Raw genomic sequence first — 19,649 nt, 5'->3', positions numbered from 1 at the left:
GAGTTGAATTACTGAAATAAATGAACTTTTCCACGACATTCTAATTTATTGAGATGCACCTATATATATATATATATATATATATATTATACACACAGAAAGAAAAGCAAGTAGATAGAATAGAAAAAATAGAAAGCTAGTGTTAGTGTTTTTGACTCTTAAATTTTATAAAGAATATCTCTTTGGATTTGAGACTTTAGTCTTTGCAACTTCTTCTTTATTCTTTATGCACCAAGAGCTTGTAACACTCCAAAGAGAAAGGAAAAATTGAAATCGCATCACCTTTAAGAAGAGAAAGGAAAAATTGAAATCGCATCATATGACCCCTTTAAGAAGGCAAATTATGCTGTCATGTCAAAACACGTTATGTAAAGCTGGTTATGTAAATGTGGTTGACCTTTCTTTCAGCACTAATTAAGACGATAAGTTTTAGAAAAAAAAGTTAACTATAAATGGCAATTTTATAGACATGCAGTTACAGGTGAAGTGTGTAGTTTCTGTGCCACTAACATCACCAAACTGAATTGCAAAGTTAATGCTTTTTTCTGCTAAATTTTTCTTCTCTTATCTATCTACCATTGTTTGGACAAAAAGGTCATTCCGCCACTAACTTTGACAATTGGTTAAGCTAATGTCTGGCTTCATTTAGTGCAGACATTACACACCACTTTTTAATATTTTATATTTATATATTAAATTTTGGTGGAAATACGTTTTTTTTTTTAATAGTGGTTTTAATCTGTTTTGTTCTTTGTGTTCCCATAATCCCACCCTTTTTTCCCCATTTCCCCCTTCCCTTTTCCCTTCGTCAGGCAGCAATTCCTCCGTGAAGATGTCGGAGAGGTCGGGCAGCGGGCGCGAGAAAGAGAAAGAGCGGGCAGAGAGGGGGGGCTCAGGTGAGACGAGCAGCGGGCCGAAAGAATCAGCCGGGGAAAAGAGGAAGAGAAGCCGAGCTGTGGAGAAGGTGATGAACTCCAGCAGCCCCTCCAGCCCCGGAGGAGCCAAGCGCCGCAGGACGTAGCCGCAGCTTGCAGCAGGACGACTTGGGACATCAGACATTAAAAAAGAACTGACTGAGAAAGGTGTAGCTAATATTGGTCGCGCTAGAGCCAGTGTAAAAGTGAAATGACATGGCGTGCAGGGGATGTGATGTTCGTGTGCGTTATCTGCAGTCCAGAGGTTCACTGCGAGAGACGTTCCTGTGCTTTTAAGCGTTCTGAGCTCTTCACAGACAGACGGTGGAAATATAGACAAAGGAAAGTCTGGTGGTTGTGTAAGATCAGACTAGACTGATGGGGAAAGTATGATAAACTAAAAAGCTTTCCTCTGCTGAGTTTGGAAACAGAATTTTTTTTTTTTAATTTGTGGGAATTTTAAGTGGTAGCTTTATTTTATTTTTGTCAGAGTTCTTGAGACGGACCAGAGCATCAACTAGTTTGTTGTGTGATTTATTAGGACTTACACTGCAAATAAACTGAGCTAGACATGTTATTAACTGTATGAAATAAATTGATTGTGTTAGCCAATTAGATGGTCATTGATCAAATGCTTATGAAATAGTGGTGGTATTTGCACTGTTTCTGAGTCATGCTTGTTTGAAATTTTTGACCGAATATGTGTTAAACACATCAGGAGTATGTCCCTGATTAAAAAAAATGATAGTGAGCCATGTTGGTCTGATTTGACTTCTTAATTCCTAATCTGGCAACGAACAATATTTAATATGTTAGCCTCCCTTTGATCATTCCCTGGTCTATTCTGGTAAACATAAAAGATTCAAAAAGGGATTTAAAATGGTTTAACTTCCTAGGATGCCACAGGAGAATTTTTTTTTGTGCCACTTTAGAAACCAAATATCTAGCAGTGCATCAAAGAACACTGGCACTTCTTTTCCTCTGTCAGCAAATTATACTTACGGTACTGTTCAAAAGATTCTGGTCAGATATTTTTTGAAGACTGGAGTAATGGCTGATGAAAATTTGGCTTTTCCGTAACAGGAATAAATGACTTTTTAAAATATATTAAAATAATTAAAATAGCCTTGGTGAGCATAAAAAACTTTAAAAAGTCTTCAGGCCCTCTGGTAATTATAATGTTGTATATACACACACACATTGTATGCTGTAGATCTTCAAATTAAGAACTTTTTTTCCCCAAGGAACTTTACAGTCAACTTGAGATCCCTATGCAGTGTAAAATGTTTTTTTTAAAGTACCTTTATTTGTGAGAGTGTATTGTTAATACAGAATGAGATCGTTTTAAGATTCTTTAGTTGGTCTAGCGCTTTTTGTAGATACTACAACTATTAAAGAAGTCTTTTGGCCTATGTAAGTGGCAAAAAAATGAAGTCTGAGAGAGATCGGAGACCAAATCACAAGTTTTTCTGATATGTTCTGCAAAATCAACAATAAATAAAAGTATCTGTATGAAATCAGCAGAAGTATAATTTCAAAATATAATTTATTGATGATTTTTCAAAGAACAGACCAAACAACTGATCAGACCCCTATAATATATGTATACAATTTCAGATGTACTAAAATTGCATCTAACTAAAGACATAGAAATAGTTACCTCTAGAATAACCTGGTAATAAACATTCTCAATAATAATACAAAAAAAAATGTATATTGGGAACCTGTAGGCGTCATATTTCAGACCCACACAGGGAACCAGTTAGATTTTTATCCAGTAGGAGTTAATTGAGGATAAGATGCTGAGTCACTGAACGCTGCTCTATTCCAGTGTGTTCCTCCTTCATCTCTCGTACTCTTCCTCTCAGCTCGTCTCACTGCAGTCCCTCACCACCAGCCTCCCCCCCACTTTGAGTGCCGCATTGCTGTATCAAAGTGGGGTGAGTTCATTACGCACACAGACTTGGACTGTGCTGCCACCTTTACAGAATCAAGAGTGTCTGTTTGCTGAGGGGAGAACAGGGTCCGGCTGTCAGCTGCAGGTAAGAGGCCACAATCATTCTCCTGCTGTTAGACTTTAACTATACTCATAACGGTCAACAGCTTTTTATTTATTTATTGTGTTTTTATTTAGTACTGCCCTGATGAAGCTATTCAACAAAATATTGCTTGTTATTTAATATATAAATTAATAGCAGAATTTACACATCCTGTTCAAAATTTTAAATGCCCTTCTATCTTAATTTCATCTGTTTTTTTCCCCTCCTGCATCAAATACTGTTCGTAAGCTTTTGTGATAGTTGTGCATGAGCCCCTGGTTTGTCCCGAACAGTGAAGCTACCCACTGTTTTTGACAAAAAGCCTCCAGGTCCTGGAAGTTCTTTGCATATTCTGCACATTTGAGTCTAATATATATCTAAAAATCCAAGGGTATGTCAAGGGGTGCTGTTTGACAGGATGATTTGTGTAATTTATAATTTTGTCTTGTGGGATGTATTCAAATATATTATGCAACTTTGTCAGGTAGTGCTAAATAAAAAGAAAAGAAAAAAAGAAGAAAGCCATAGTTATCTTACAGATCCTGCAAGGGATATGTAAACTTGTAAGAAATTAGTTTTGAACATTTATTTGCATGATTTTTAATAATAATAATGTTTTTTTAATTATAATTTGAAATTGTAATTATAAAAAAAATAAGATTGTAATTTTGCAAGCCTTTTGTTATATACTGGTAATATGTTTACCAATGTTTACCAAACCGGTAAAATGATTAATGAGATCAAATAGTTATCTTTTTTATGTACTGTTCATGACAAATGTTCAGACATTTCAAATAATATTTCATATATAATGTTTTATAATTGTTATTTAATTATGTAGTATATTTTATCTGAAATATTTATCTCCCATTTTATGTTGTTTAGAAATGACCTTGAATAGCTTAGTTCTGCTGTGCTCTGAAGACTGTTTACTGAAATATGATCAGTAAACATCATAATGAAACATTTAGGATGAAAGTTGTGTCTATGTGTTCAAATGTTCTTTGTCTGCGACAGCTGTAGACAGAAGAAAGCTCCATCCATTCCCATCCTGTCTTCCTGCCCTGTGCCATCATGGGGAAAGAGAAGATCCACATCAACATTGTGGTCATTGGCCATGTTGATTCGGGGAAATCCACCACCACTGGCCATCTCATCTATAAATGTGGAGGAATTGATAAAAGAACCATTGAGAAGTTTGAAAAAGAGGCTGCTGAGGTAGGTGAACAGGATCTCAAAAAAAAAAAAAAAAATCATAGGAATTTAGCTTTGGTGTTCAAGTGGAGTCGAATTGCTGAGTTTGAAGCCAGATTCATAATAAATGAGTACAGTTGCACCTTCCATTTAAATTTAAGTGACCTCATCGGCTTAGCCAAATCCCTAATGCGTTGTGAGAATTGTGGTCTGTGCTGAATGATGGGTAACTCCAGTCCACTTACTGTATAGGGTAATTATGTAAGTGTCTCATCATGCATCACACTATACCTTCCTCTCCTCTCGTGCACTGCAGAGCAGAGGGAGAATTGCTGTGTAATTACATTGAGGCATTTACTCTTTGGAATATGCCATTGGAGATGAAAGGAAAAGATAAAAGGATTTCCGGAGCAGGCAGAACCATTAGTCAGGCCCTGCACTTTTGTCATCTTGATGCACATTAGACTGAGAGAATGAGACCTGAGTAAATGGGTGCAAACCCAGTGGGTCTGACACCTCACCTCTGTCTTTGAGGGTAACTTGTTCTTCAAGCAGCAAGATATATGTAGTAAAACACTGTGTGCACAAAGAAGCCTGTTGGAGTTTTGTTATAGGTCTACAGGTCTAAAGATTAGGTACATTAGTAAGCTTGTCTGAATATTATTGCTCTCAGCAGGGGTTTTTACCTACAACAGGGATGGGCAACTCCGGTCTTGGACAGCCATTGTCCCACAGAGTTTGGCTCCAATCCTAATTAAACAAACCAGAAAAATCTTCAGGATTGCTAGAAAATGACAGGCAGGTGTGTTTGATTAAGGATAAAACAACAAGGTATTCGACTTGAACCTACAACCTTGCAATTGTGAAGATTGTTAAGAGATTTATTACAAAGACAGTCAGCTGGGGTAAGTGATTTAACTCAATGGCACAATGTTGAGGCATAGTGTACAGACCTCTGTGGGATATGAACTCGCAACCTTCCATCTGTGAAAATTGTTAAGATATTTATTACAAAGACAATCAGCTGGGGTAAGTGATTTAACTGAATGGCACAATATTGAGGCATAATGTATCCCTTACTGGATTTAAACCTACAACCTTCCATTGTGAAAATTGTTACTTGATTTATTGAAGGGATAGTTCTCTGGAGCAAGTGCCAAGCTCAAGGGCAAAATGTTGAGGCATAATGTATGAACCCTTGCATGTTTTGAACCTAAAACCTTCTAAATTCTGAGGTCAGGGTTGACAAGTTTTTTTAACACTGTATTTGCACTTTAAACATTTGGCACTGCAATGCAGAGTTAACCCTACTAAAGCAGAGAGTCATTACCCTTGGTAAGTCATTGCAATATAGGTGTTGGTTTCTGCTCAAATAATACATGTACTGTCATAATCTTTTAAGATGATTGCTTTTGTGTGTCCACACAACTTATTTTTTTCCTCAGTGAAGGCATTTTTCCCCTGTATGCTCACATACTTTTGTTTTGGCAGATGGGAAAAGGTTCCTTTAAGTACGCCTGGGTTCTGGACAAGCTGAAGGCCGAGAGGGAGAGAGGAATTACCATAGACATCTCACTCTGGAAGTTTGAGACAACCAAGTACTACATAACTATAATAGATGCTCCAGGACACAGAGACTTCATCAAGAACATGATCACTGGGACGTCTCAGGTAAGACAGTACTAGCTCAGTTACAGCTATTTACGAGAACTGGTGACATATCGATGCTTGGTGAGAGGATCCCTAATGCCTGTAGATGAATTTTAGTATCTTTACCTTTAAACAATGTGGCTCACATTCTTTCTCTCCCAGGCGGATTGTGCTGTTCTAACTGTGGCAGCTGGAGTGGGTGAATTTGAGGCGGGCATCTCTAAAAATGGGCAAACAAGGGAGCACGCCCTGCTGGCCTACACGCTGGGCGTCAAGCAGCTGATTGTAGCTGTCAACAAGATGGACTCTACGGAGCCATCCTACAGCGAGAAACGCTATGATGAGATTGTTAAAGAAGTGAGCGCCTACATCAAAAAGATTGGTTATAGCCCTGCCTCGGTGCCCTTCGTCCCAATTTCAGGTTGGCATGGTGACAACATGCTAGAACAGTCTTCTAATGTGAGTCTTCATGGCGTGTTTGTGTTCAGTTCAGCAATGACTTCATACCGTTTGGCAGTTTCCAATTAAACTGGCAGAATGCTAGTGATTTGATTAATAAAATCATCTCATTTGTGCTGTGCAGATGCCGTGGTTTAAAGGCTGGAAGCTGAACAGGAAGGAGCAGCATGCCAGTGGCATTACTCTACTGGAAGCTCTCGATACCATCATGCCTCCAACACGCCCCACTGACAAACCCTTACGTCTGCCCCTACAAGATGTCTACAAGATTGGAGGTGGGATTAACCCACTCAAATCATGCACATTTTATGGGGTGATGGTATTTTTAAGATCAGTTTGTAGTTATATTTCGAGTTCAGAAAGCTACTACATCACTATGTGTACAGAACATGCGTATTCAGAGATGCCATGTCTTTCTCCTCAGGTATAGGGACCGTGCCGGTGGGCAGAGTGGAGACGGGTATACTGCGGCCCAGTATGGTGGTGACCTTTGCCCCAGTCAACATCACTACAGAGGTGAAGTCGGTGGAGATGCATCACGAGTCTCTGAGTGAAGCTATGCCGGGAGACAACGTGGGCTTTAATGTAAAGAATGTGTCTGTAAAAGACATAAGAAGAGGTAATGTGTGTGGGGACAGTAAGTCAGACCCGCCTCAGCAAGCATCAGGGTTTACAGCACAGGTGGGACAACAGTCTTTGCCAACTTGTTTGTTTGTCTTGATATCTTTCTTTGTTTCTATCTGGATTTCTATTCTTTCTCTCTCTTTTTATCAGGTCATCATTTTGAATCACCCAGGACAGATCAGTGCAGGGTACTCTCCTGTCATTGACTGCCACACAGCTCACATTGCCTGTAAATTTGCTGAGCTTAAGGAGAAGATTGATCGCCGTTCAGGCAAGAAGCTGGAAGACAACCCCAAAAGCCTGAAGTCAGGAGATGCCGCCATTGTGGACATGATCCCAGGAAAACCAATGTGCGTGGAGAGCTTCTCTCAGTACCCTCCACTGGGTATGTGTCCGCTTCCCAACCTTACAGTAAATGCTTCTGAATCAATTTGCCAGTTTTTTTAATTAATTAATTTATTATTATTTTTTTATTTATTTGTATTTTAGTTTGCTTGGCTCTGTTTTGTTTTCTTTTACTGTTTGTTTTGTTTTTCCTTTTTTTTTTGCTTTCTTTTGTTTTGTTTTGCTTTTCTTTTAAGTTTTGCTTTCTTTTCTTTTATTTTGTTTGGCTTTGCTTTATTATTTTATGTTTTGTTTTATTTTGTTTTCCTTTTTGTTTTGTTTTGCGTTGCTTTTTAAAATGTTATTTATCTATTTACTTATTTGTTTGTTCATTATATTGTTTTTTCATCATTTCTAACAATATGAATATTTCTTTTGGCAGCTTATTCATGGTAACATAGATGGGGTGGAAAATATTAATAGCTAATTAGTCTGCTAATGAGTTTTTTTCCTGCCCTGTAAAACAATCCCCATATAAGAGGCTTTAAAAAAGGCACAATGATTCATGTACGTTCTTCTCAAATTACAATATTGCCATACTTATTCAGAATTGACGTCTCAGGCTTACAACTCACTGTTGGTCGCTCGGTCTCATGAGTAATGAGACTCACTGCAGTCGTTGGCAGGTTAAAGGTCTGATTCATCAGTGATGTGAGCCTCCACATCATCCTTTTGAAACATGAGCTCATGATTTTCAGGTTTCTCTCTCTGGATTACCTTTCCTTTGACAATGCAACTCCAATAAAACTGATTATTAGGCCTGTTTCATTATACCGTCTCTCATTACTTTTGACCTGCTGTTTCACTGCGACTTATCATTTTTATTGCATCTTGTTCTCATTATTTCTCGCCTAAACTCTCTATTAAAATTAGTGTTCACCAAGAAAATCTTGTTTTTGTTAGGCACAATCCTGACAGATGACTGTAGTTGGGTTGAAGTCTTCAGTCAGTTCCCACAAACACAACAGAAAAAGAAACTAGTCCTTTCATCAAGCAATTTTCATATTAAAATAAATGTGTATTAATGTGTTTTCCCAGGTCGGTTTGCTGTCAGAGATATGAGACAGACTGTTGCAGTCGGTGTCATCAAAAGCGTGGACAAGAAGATTGGCGGCAGCGGGAAAGTGACTAAATCTGCCCAAAAAGCTCAAAAATCTGCCAAATGAATCTGAATCTCCAAGTTACCTCGCAGGCCCCGCCCCAGCTTACATGCCCCCCATCTGGGCATGCTCAGTCTGTTAACCCCGTGTGCTTGAAATATACGCTCAATTCGAATGGAGCCTGATGGACTGAAGGAAATAATGAAAGACTGACATTATTAAATTTTGACTGGTTGCACTGTATGTTCACTTTTAATAGAAGACCGGTACACATGTTGCATGGATGTCTGTCTTGATATATGCACGGCATCTATTAAATGAATGTAGATGGTATTGCTGAGTAATGTGTGTGTGTGTGTGTGTGTGTGTGTGTGTGTGTATGTGGTGTGCAGTCGAAAGCAGAAGAAATCTAAGTGGAAAACTGCACTTTGACCACTAGTATAATAATTATTAAGATGTCCAGAGGAAATGAACTGCTAAAGTTTTGTATAGTTTATAACTGAGCATTGATGAAAGGCTAATTGATCCAAAGCACCATTTGACGAATAAATAAAATGTTGACCAAGTACACAGGCTTATAAATTAAATGTTTTTATTGTCTCTGAGGAGAAGAAAATGTAATCAGACATTAGTTTCAAATTCTCATTAGTTCACATGGTTATTGAATGCATAAGAGAGATATGGTAGAGACAGACAGGTCTGGTTGCTGTCTGCACTGAAGAGCCATGAGCTAAGAATGGACTCTGAGTGAGCTTTACTGTGGACTACAGCGGAAACAGGTCGTCAGATGAAGGATGCAAACAGAATTCCAGGATGGACTGAGATAAGTGGCGGTTTATATAGATGTAGTGTTTTAATGAACTTGAGGTTCTAGTAATGGAGAGAGAAAGAAGCCAAGAGATGACAGAATATTAACTCGGAAAGAGATATTTATACTGTAAATATTACACTTAAGAACTTCACTTGGTTCCTTATATGTTTGCATTTGCACCATTTAAAATGAAGTATGTAAGATTTTTTAATGTTTTTGAAAGTCTCTTATGCTCAACAAGGCTGCATTTATTTGATAATGGTAAAATACAGTAAAACATCTTGTGAAATATTGTTACAGTTTAAAGTAACTGTTTTGTTATTTAAATATATATTTTTTAAATGTAATTTATTCCTGTGATGTAAAGCTGAATTGTCAGCATCATTACTCCAGTCTTCAGTGTCACATGATCCTTCAGAAATCATTCTTATTATTATCAATGTTGAAAACAGTTTGAGAGCAGCATTTATCTGAAATAGTTTTTTTTTGTAACAATGTAAAAGGCTTTACTGTCACACTACTATCAATTTAATATGTCCTTGCTGAATAAAAGTATTAATAAAAAATAAAAAAACACTATTGTGTTCTAGGAATCTGAATCATATGCCTTGCTTTTGAAGGCTCAGTTAGACATATACTATATAGTCTTGAGTCATAAAATATTTTATTATTTTAGTTGTGTTTTATAATTCTGTGCTTGAATACAACAAATCTTGTCTGGGACTTTGAGTTAAAACACTGAAATAAATGACTATTTATAGAAAGGTTCATTAAATGGCTCCACAATAATTACACATGCAGAAAGAAAATAGTCTATTAAACTATATAGTAAACAGATTCATGTAGATCCACTTGCTGTTGTGATCTGAGTCTTAAAACCTGTCCAGACCATTTGAGTGTGATCCTGGTCTGGGTATAGAGCTCATACTTTGTGTTTTAAAACTGGTGTTTCTTTATATTTTTTGAATGATTTAGTTAAAATTGACAGTCTGGTCCTTGGATCTTAATTTTGGGGTCTTGAATTGTCTTCAGACTTTGGGAGGTCTAGGCCTGAGCTTTGGGCTCCTGTCTTGCTCTTGATCTGGGTTTTAGGGTCTGGTATTGGTCTTTGCATGGCTCAGTATAGCCACAAGAGGTCACTAGTGTATTTTCCTGAAGGTGACTAGTGAGCTTTTGGTTCTCTCTCTTGTACAAACTAATGGTTGTCTCTTGACTTCTTGCTTAAATCAAAAGTCCAAAGTGCTGTAACTCCATGGAGGAACAAAAAGCAAAGCAAGACAAGACAAGGCAAAGCAAAGCAAGGCAAAGCAAAGCAAGGCAAAGCAAAGCAAAGCAAAGCAAAACTTTTTTCAGTTTATAAAGTTTGGGTTCTCAGTGCAGTTTATAAGTTTTCTCACACAGTTGCACAGTTCACAAGCCACTGAACCCACATGTTTTTTCTCAATCATTTCACCGTTATTTACCAGTGCAAGGCACTTAAAAAGCTTTTAATAAGCAAAATAGTCTTTAAAATGGTGGTCTTTAAAGGATGTTTGGAGAAATGCATGCTGGTTAGGCAGCATAATGGTTTTAGTGAGAGAGTTTTGTGCATTGAAAAGCTTTCTCTTTTTTTCTGGTCACTATCGGTTCTTCAGAATTCCACTCACTGCTTTTTAAATGGAGTTTTAAATGAATCTGAGGCTGAATCACAGCAGTTAATGGCAGTTGGCTTTTTCCCTGTTGTGGAAAGCAAGGCAAAGCAAAGCAAAGCAAAGCAAAACTTTTTTCAGTTTATAAAGTTTGGGTTCTCAGTGCAGTTTATAAGTTTTCTCACACAGTTGCACAGTTCACAAGCCACTGAACCCACATGTTTTTTCTCAATCATTTCACCGTTATTTACCAGTGCAAGGCACTTAAAAAGCTTTTAATAAGCAAAATAGTCTTTAAAATGGTGGTCTTTAAAGGATGTTTGGAGAAATGCATGCTGGTTAGGCAGCATAATGGTTTTAGTGAGAGAGTTTTGTGCATTGAAAAGCTTTCTCTTTTTTTCTAGTCACTATCGGTTCTTCAGAATTCCACTCACTGCTTTTTAAATGGAGTTTTAAATGAATCGGAGGCTGAATCACAGCAGTTAATGGCGGTCGGCTCGTTCCCTGTTGGGGTATGAATGGCGATGGAGGCCAGAAGCAGTCTTTTGAAATGATAAGTGAAATAATTACGGTGAGTGAGTAGAAATGCCCGCAGAAGGGCCATGGGGTTAGGGTGTTGTGTTTGGTGCAATAAGTTAAATCGTCAGGCCTTTTGTCCAGCCTTTCAATGTAGGGACATGAATCATAACCCTGTTGAGTCCACGAAAACAGTCGTAGTGAACGACTGGAATATTAACTTACTGCCTACAAACTACTGAGCTGCCTAGCTAGACAGTATTTTTAGGGCAAAGATCCTGATGCGACGGGTCTTCTAAACATTTAAGATACTGCATTTTGACTGAAATCTAATGCATCACGTGTCCTTCACAGACAAGATGATTTAAGAATGTATTATTTATATACTATTATAATCTTTTTTTAAATGAGGTTTTATTTTTATATTTTCAGTTTTCATTTTAAGTTTAGTTTTATGATTTTTTTAAGTTTTATGAATTTTGTTATGTATTTTATTATTTATAATTTTTATTAGCTTAATTTAATTTAAATTCATTTATTTTAATTTCAGTTTTTAGTTTCAGTCATTTTAATTCTTCAACTTAAACTTATTTCAGTTAGTGGCCAAACCTTCAGTTAGTAGGATTTTTTAATTAAGTTTTTAAACTAATATTTCTATTTTTTTATTTCAGCTTTATTTACCCAAAAAGATTTAATAAATTTAGTTTTACCCAAATGTATGTAAAAATAAGGCACAATGTACTGTTTTAATATGATGGAACTTTTCTGTATTGAGTTTTCACATGTGTTTTACATGTATTTAGAATTTCATTGCGTTGTGTTTTAGGGTTAAAGGATAAGTATTTATTTTTATACAGAAATTTTTCTTACAGTATAGGTAATAATAACACTGAAACTACTCAATGTTTTTATATACCAGAAGTATTAAGCAGTATGCCATTCTAAAATTGTGTATAAATGCATGGAGAGAGAATATGCTGTACATCCAGACTTTAGGGCGTGAACTGAAAACAACATTTCTACAAAACTTTTGACTTGTAATACCAAAGTTAACATAATAAGTATAAGTAAGAAGTAAGACTAATATATGTGTGTTATGCATTTACAGTGAGGGAATTTCATAACTGTGCATGTGGCCTTATCAGTATTCAGTGGTCTTCTACTTTGCACTGACATTTACAGGAAGTAATTGGCTGTGGAGAGCAGAGAGACCTTGTTGACCTAAGGAATCCTTCTCTTTTGTGGACATACTCAGTCCTCGGGGAGGCCAGAGAGAACAGGAACCTATAACAAGAGATTTCTGCTCTGTAAATATGTGGACAGTATGAGAGAAACCGTTTACTGCTACCGCGTAAGACTCACAACGGGCCTCTAACTGGGGATCTTTAGCAGCATTCATTCCGTTAGTTTCATCAAGGCACATTTTCTAATAAACTAGCTTTACTTATTTATGAGGACTCCATTGATGGATTCATCACACATGGACACTTGCATCGAAGAGGTGAAAACTTGCATTATAGCTAATGGATTAGCACTGTCACAGTTCAGTGTGACTTGCTGCCAAAATCGAGAATATTACACACTCTGTTTGCCTGCAGATGCAATTTGGGAAAAATCTGCAGAATAGATTGAGTTGAGCGTACTACACTCTTTTTGGGAGCTAAAGCTATCACTTTGTAAATGATGGCAGAGCTTTCTACAAAGTCATGTGTCAGCAGATTATATGCTTGCCTGCTTTCATGGACAATTTCGTGGACAATGTTGGTCTAAAGAGCTATGGACTTGTATATTCTGCATAGTGTTCATGGATGGCCCACTATTCCATCCAGCAGACTCTTAACAAACGATCCAAATATACCAGACTGATAAATAATTGAGCGTGAGCTTTGAATAATTCAGCGCACATGATAAAGTCTGGTCACTGGGATGGTTTTGGCGAGTGGATGTAAAAGAGATAAATGTTTAGTATAAGAGAAAAAGAGGGCTCAGGTTTGTCCCCGCAGAGAATTTTGGTACAACACCTTTCGGCCCTCCACTAAGCGACAGATATCATTTGCATATGTTAAAATAAGAGGAAATGCTTGTAGTAGCAACGTGAATCCCTTTGCAAGCAGTCATAAACTCTCCGACTGATAAAAATGTGCTTTTCTTTCTCTTACAATTGACGTTTTTCTTTCTTTTGTTGAGGATGTGTTGTCTGCATGTTATCTTAACTCACTATGAAGAGGTCAGAAATGAACTTGCTGTGAGCCTCCAGGGAGGTTGAGGAAGTCGTCTTGGAGTTAGCTTAGGTTTCAGCCCAGTTAGAATAATATAGTTGGTCATTGCTCAGTCCGATAAGAATAGCGACAGATGACAGAGGCTCAGTGGAGCTGGAGTTACAGGTCAGCGCTGAGCTTTGAGAGCCATGCAGGTCCCTGTCAATGACAAAAAAAAAAAATTCTTATTGCAGATTTTGAGTGGTCTGAAACAGAGACTAACCTTCAAATGATTGTTTTGTCTAATAAAATAAAAATGAATGTATTGAAGCAACTGTATGAGTTCAGTATAAGTTAACTGTATATATATATATATATATATATATGTATTACTTTGAAATACACTATCAGTTTCAAAACTTTTAAAAGTGAATGACTCCTGTTTCTTTTCCACATTCCTCTTTAAACGTCTGTTCTGGGAGTCTGTAAGTTTGGTGGGCAGGTACAAAATTACACGAAAAGGGCAAATTGCTTTACTGCAGCAACAAATGCATGTGTACAGCTATCCACAATGATATATTTACCACTTATAGTGGTTCCAAAGTCGCAAAAATGCACAATACCACATGCAGTTGCTTAAAGGTGCAGTCACATTTACTGTTGCTTGGCAATTTTTCATGGGGCTTGTTTTTAAGACTTATTTTTGCCTTTGTTTATAAAGCGCAGTTGCAGAGAGGGCAGAAGTGGGATTGGGAATTTTGCATGAGGGTGAAAGATTTCAGCGCGCAGATTTTGCAGCGGGTTGAAGCTGGTAACGTTGTGGATTCACCACGTTGACCATCACAATGCTGCTTGGTTTAAGAGTGTTTAATGTGTGAGTTGTGTTTCATACACCGCTACACTAGACAATGGAGCTTTTTTGCCTATGGAATTTCGCTAATGAAACTTTTAGTATTACAAGTCAAATATAAAATATGTCTTTTTGTCACATAACATCTTGTAATGTAATGTGTCACCAAAGTCCTTGTTAGATTTGATATGAGTTGGTAGATAGTTTTTAATTTTTTTTCCTCTGCTGTAATCATGGTCATACCCCATGGTCTCAATTGATTAAATAGACAATTTAGGAAAATGAATTCAGCATAACATCTCTGTCTTGATCACTGATGCTGCATTGTAAGTCTCAGACGGAAATGCAATATTCAATTATACCAAAAATTACTTTCATCAAATCATAAATAAATGCAACAGAAAGTTAAATGTGACTCCACGGTCAAATGTAGTTTTGGTTTCTGCTAAATCTGTTCTGGACTTTGAGATTTGAGCTTCGTTAAATGAACAGTTTGATTTAATATCATAATGCTAGTACTAATATGTTAAAGACAAGCTGTTTTTATGCAATGTCACATAGTGACACTCTTGTTCACATAACTAACATATATATATATATATATACCGGTATATATATATATAAAATAAATATATATTTTATCTCACTTACTATCAAGTTGGAAGAAATTAAATAAAGGTTTATTTGAGAGCTTTTTGGCTCTGGGATGCAAGAGCCAAACCTGCATCCCCTTGAGTACATGCACTATCCAGTGTGCCATTGCTCAAAATTTGTTTTTGTTTTAGAGAGAGAAAGACAGTGGAAAAAAAGGTTGTTTACTCTAAAAATGAGTTCGGATTTGAGATTTAAACAATTCCTTTTTGTTTTAAAGTCTATGTCTAAGTTCTTGTTCTTATCAGACTTTGTTCTTCTTCTGGCAGTCTGGATGTGAACTGAATGAGAGAGCTTAATAGCCTGAGAGGAGAAATGTGACTGCAAAACAGTAGATCAATATAAAGCAATTATGACAAATGTCAGAGGTCTTTGTGGGGCATCAGCGCTCACAATGACTGATCATAGTGCTGTCATCCACTTACAGTGTTAACGCACTTTAGACTTCTTTCTTTCCATTAACAAGAAGCCACTAGTAAAAATGCACTCAATATGATGTGTCACAATACATAAAGATGGCCCATACCTGGATGTAGGTAAAACAGAAGACAATTTCATACCCATATTTAATATCTATATGAGAATAAAATATATAAGCAATATTGTGATTGTGATATTATACAACAGTTCAATAAGCAAGATGTTAATAATGACTTACATTTTAGACACAATATCGTCAGTTATGTATTTTTGCTCCGACAACAAAAATAGTTCAAAAGTCACAATTTATAGCTGAGCATGAGCAATACTTCGTTCCTGAGTGAATCAGTCTGTTTAAAAGAATCAGTTGGGTGAATGACTCAAATGATAAAGTTACTAAAGTTGCCACCTACTGGTGTAAAATATAACTTGCAGGATGAGTCACTGGAAAATTCCCACCAAATGCCCTATTACCAAGAACGATAACTATTATGATAACTATATTGATAAGAAGCTTTCACACACCAACGCACGATATTAATCTGCAGTAATTAAATGGCCAAGTTCTTTAAAGTCGGGTGGGTTTTGGATTCTAATTGGTTGTCAATCTTTTTATAGTTCATCGAGAAAACAATTTTTCTAAAAATGATTCCAGCGACATTGTTCCAGCTATGGTGCGGACATTGTGCCTTTGTCATAGAATTAATCATGATTAAAACTTTGTTGTTATAGTTACCATATGAACGCAAAGTGAAATTCTTTCTGGAAGCTGCAGTGATACAATACAGAACTCTTTCTGACCAAATTCGAGGGCCGAGGAACTATAATGTACATAATCTCTAGTGAAACAAATATTTTTAAACCAGATACATGAAATGACCCACACAAAGAACAAATTAGCAACTTAGTTTAAGCTCGAATGTAACATTCTGCATGTCGCAAATTCCACAACTTGTCCACCTTCACCCATTTGAGATACATTTCTCTTTTTGAGTCCTGTCTTGCTTCTTAACGCTCCTCTGAACAGCCGTTCAGAGAGACATTTCCTCCCCAGTGAGACCATTCTGATTCATCTCATTGCTTTACTGATGTGGAAAAGTGAAAGTGAAGCATTGACTGAAGCAGTGAGACAAAGCCTCCTTCAGAAGCACTGCTTCAAACACGAAACACACTCTACTGGATGATTTCTCAGGTACATTTCCATCCATCTCAGCAAGTTGGTGGTAATTATGGCCCCTGAAGAGGCCCTTACCCGTCCGCTTATTTCTTCCACTTAGAGCTGTTCTTTTCTGTAGTAATCCTATCTACTGGTATAAGTGTCATTCTCGCTGGCTCTCTCTTTTGTCAGTGCAAACAATGTTCCCACTGCAATTTTGGTTTAATAACAACCAGAGATGGAAACTCTGAAAAGTCACAACAAATTTGATAGGCTATTGAATTGAAACTTGACATGAACTTCAAATTAGAGACTCATAAACAACATAACTCCATAGATCTAGGTATTTTTTCTGAATAGCACAAATCTGTTTAGATTCAAGAGAGCTAGTTTGAGTGAGTGAAGTGACATATGGCCAAGTATGGTGACCCATACTCGGAATTTGTGCTCTGCATTTATAACCCATCCAATTGCATACACACAGTAGTGAACACACACACAGTGGACACACACCCGGAGCAGTGGGCAAACATAATGCTGCGGCGCCCGGGGAGCAGTTGGGGGTTCTCACCTCAGTCGTGGTATTGAGGGTGGAAGAGAGTGCTGGTCATTCACTCCTCCCACCGACAATTCCTGCCAGACCTGAGACTCGAACCCACAACCTCTAACCATTAGGCCACGACTGCCCCAGCAACTGCACTAGTAAAGAACATTTTAAGGTTGCACAACATATCAACACTGTACTGATTATTGGCATAAATGTTTATTTTTTAATTTTGAATATGGACTGTTAATAAATATGTATGAGCTGATACTGGACAATTAATCATTTCTGCCTATTTTAAGATTTAAATAATTGCCTAAATGCACATTTACATAAAGGAAGTAACAGAACATTATTTTCAGTTGGTGTGGGTGCTAATTTTTAATTTTTTTATTTATTTAGTCATTTAGCAGACGCTTTTATCCAAAGCGACTTACAAATGAGGACAATAAAAGCAGTCAAAAACTAACAAAAGAGCAACAATATATAAGTGCAAATGACAAGTCTTAGTTAGCCTAACGCAGTACACGTAGCAAGGTGTATATATATATATAGGTGTATATATATATATATATATATTATACACACACATGCAAAGAAAAAAAGTAGATAGAATAGAAAAAATAGAAAGCTAGTGTTTTTTTTTTAAATAAAAATAATGCCATTTTCCAATAGGGTTGACAGGAGAATCTGGTGGTTCACCGTATCAAAAGCAGCAGACAGATCCAGCAAAATAAGTATAGAAGATGTGAAAGCCAAGCCGCTCTTGCCAGTCTTAGGGCTTCAACAACTGAAAGCAAGGTGCTAATATAGTTATTGTTATTATTTTTTATGTGTTTAAATAGATAGCAATAGCTTATGGCAAAGATTTACTTATTAACCCTTTAAGAGCACTCTCTCTAAGAATCCCAGTCTGATTGATCATCTTCAACCTGTTTGCGTGACATATTCATTGCTCGGTACTTCTTTTCCACAAGGTTCTGTCCCTCCAAGCAGTTAACTTTAGAAGAGCCTGTTTTCGTATTCTCCAGGCCACATGAGCCTTTTCTACTTTTCTTACTATCGATCGCCAGTCCAAAAAATGCCTTTGGGGCAGCACGATCAGTGTGAAGACAAGAGATAATAAATTTCACCACAACAAATGAGCTAGCAGAACATTCAGGGTCCTGACTGCATAACACGGCCTGGCAGAGCTGCTCGTCTGACTGTGAGTGAAGCTAATGTTTATTAGGTTGGCGAATCCCCACGGGCAGCAGATAAAGAGGAATACGGATCATCCCTAATGGCCACTGAGGGGATCTGAGGACTGTGTTTGATTTCACCTCACTTAAAGTCATTTCACTATACTATAAGAGAGGCTGCCAAGATGTTTGAGCTCAGAGTGTATGGACTGATTCATCCATTCATCCTTCTTTCCTCCCTTCTCCCTTCCTTCCTTTCTTCTGTTGTTCTTTCTTTCTTTATTTCCTTCTGTCCGTCCATCCATCTGTCATCCTTCTTCAATCCATCTATGCATCCATCCATCCATCCATCCTTCCTTCCTATCATCTGTTCGTCCTACTGTTCTTCCTTCCTTCCTTCTATCCATTCATCCACCCTTCCTTCTTTCTGTCTGCCCATCTGTCCTTTTTTCCTTTCCTTCCTTCCTTCCCTCCTTCCATTCATCTATACTTTCTTCCTTTCTTCCATCTTTCCTTCCTTCCCTCTGTCCATCCATCCCATCATCTGTACATCCTACTTTTCTTCCTTTCATCCATCCTTCTTTCCTGTCATCTCTCTGTCCTACTTTCCTTCCTTCCTTTCTTCCATCCATACTATCATACTGTCTGTCCACCATTTCCATTCATCCTCTCTTCCATCCATCCACCTATACTTCCTTCCTTTCTTTCTTCCATCCATCCATCCCATCATCTGTCCATCCTACTTTCATTTTTTCCTTCCATCTACCCATCCATCCATCCATCAATCCATACTTCCTTCCTTCCTTCCTTCCTTCCATCCATCCATCCATCCATCCATCCAATACATTCATCCTGTCATCTTGTCCCACTTTCCTTCCTTCTGTCCTTTCATCCATCCACCCATCCATCCATTAATCCATCCATCCATACTTCCTTCCTACATTCCTTCCTTCCATCCTTTCATCCACCCTTTCAGCCATCCATTCATCCTTCATCAGTCTTTCCTTCCTTCCATCTATCCATCCATCCATTAATCTTTCTTTCTTTCTTTCTTTCTTTCTTTCTTTCTTTCTTTCTTTCTTTCTTTCTTTCTTTCTTTCTTTCTTTCTTTCTTTCTTTCTTTCTTTCTTTCTTTCTTTCTTTCTTTCTTTCTTTCTTTCTTTCTTTCTTTCTTTCTTTCTTTCTTTCTTTCTTTCTTTCTTTCTTTCTTTCTTTCCTTCCTTCCTTCCTTCCTTCCTTCCTTCCTTCCTTCCTCCCTCCCTCCTTTCTTTTTCTTTCTTTCTTTCTTTCTTTCTTTCTTTCTTTCTTTCTTTCCTTCCTTCCTTTCCTT

General features: G+C 37.3%; 2 protein-coding genes and 1 long non-coding RNA gene across 3 annotated transcripts in view; 2 read left to right on the top strand and 1 right to left on the bottom strand.

Moving 5' to 3' along the window:
• LOC107693561 (MRG/MORF4L-binding protein-like) overlaps positions 1 to 1,342 on the top strand; it is an 11,447-nt gene extending 10,105 nt beyond the window's left edge. Inside the window, exon 5 of the mRNA XM_016493005.1 lies at positions 813 to 1,342. Within this exon, the coding sequence (XP_016348491.1) occupies positions 813 to 1,021 (209 nt within the window). The 3' untranslated portion in view covers positions 1,022 to 1,342. The remainder of the gene's footprint in view (positions 1 to 812) is intronic.
• A 665-nt stretch (positions 1,343 to 2,007) lies between these two features.
• On the top strand, positions 2,008 to 9,412 carry LOC107693560 (elongation factor 1-alpha 2-like). The gene is made up of 8 exons (XM_016493004.1): positions 2,008 to 2,956; positions 3,971 to 4,171; positions 5,639 to 5,818; positions 5,960 to 6,256; positions 6,381 to 6,531; positions 6,681 to 6,937; positions 7,031 to 7,265; positions 8,303 to 9,412. The coding sequence occupies exons 2-8, from the start codon at positions 4,028 to 4,030 to the stop codon at positions 8,428 to 8,430; spliced, it is 1,392 nt and encodes a 463-aa protein (XP_016348490.1). The 5' UTR covers positions 2,008 to 2,956; positions 3,971 to 4,027; the 3' UTR covers positions 8,431 to 9,412.
• LOC107693562 (uncharacterized) lies at positions 4,045 to 4,892 on the bottom strand. The gene is made up of 3 exons (XR_001634768.1): positions 4,834 to 4,892; positions 4,669 to 4,723; positions 4,045 to 4,110 (listed from the first exon to the last, which is right to left on the bottom strand). It is a non-coding gene; the product is annotated as an uncharacterized LOC107693562 (long non-coding RNA).
• Positions 9,413 to 19,649: the final 10,237 nt, after the last annotated feature.

Source organism: Sinocyclocheilus anshuiensis, unplaced genomic scaffold (genome assembly GCF_001515605.1).
Source record: "Sinocyclocheilus anshuiensis isolate Anshui unplaced genomic scaffold, SAMN03320099.WGS_v1.1 scaffold967, whole genome shotgun sequence".
Lineage (NCBI taxonomy): Eukaryota > Metazoa > Chordata > Actinopteri > Cypriniformes > Cyprinidae > Sinocyclocheilus > Sinocyclocheilus anshuiensis.
The sequence above is the reverse complement of the archived record's forward strand: the minus strand, read 5'-3'. Positions and strand labels throughout refer to the sequence as shown.

What these genes read in the sequence shown, in the direction of transcription:
- LOC107693560 (XM_016493004.1), top strand. Translation starts at nt 4,028, where the DNA reads ATGGGGAAAGAGAAGATCCACATCAACATTGTGGTCATTGGCCATGTT. An exon ending in TGCTAGAACAGTCTTCTAAT is followed by an intron (nt 6,257 to 6,380) that starts GTGAGTCTTCAT and finishes TGTGCTGTGCAG; the next exon opens with ATGCCGTGGTTTAAAGGCTG. An exon ending in CTCTCAGTACCCTCCACTGG is followed by an intron (nt 7,266 to 8,302) that starts GTATGTGTCCGC and finishes GTGTTTTCCCAG; the next exon opens with GTCGGTTTGCTGTCAGAGAT.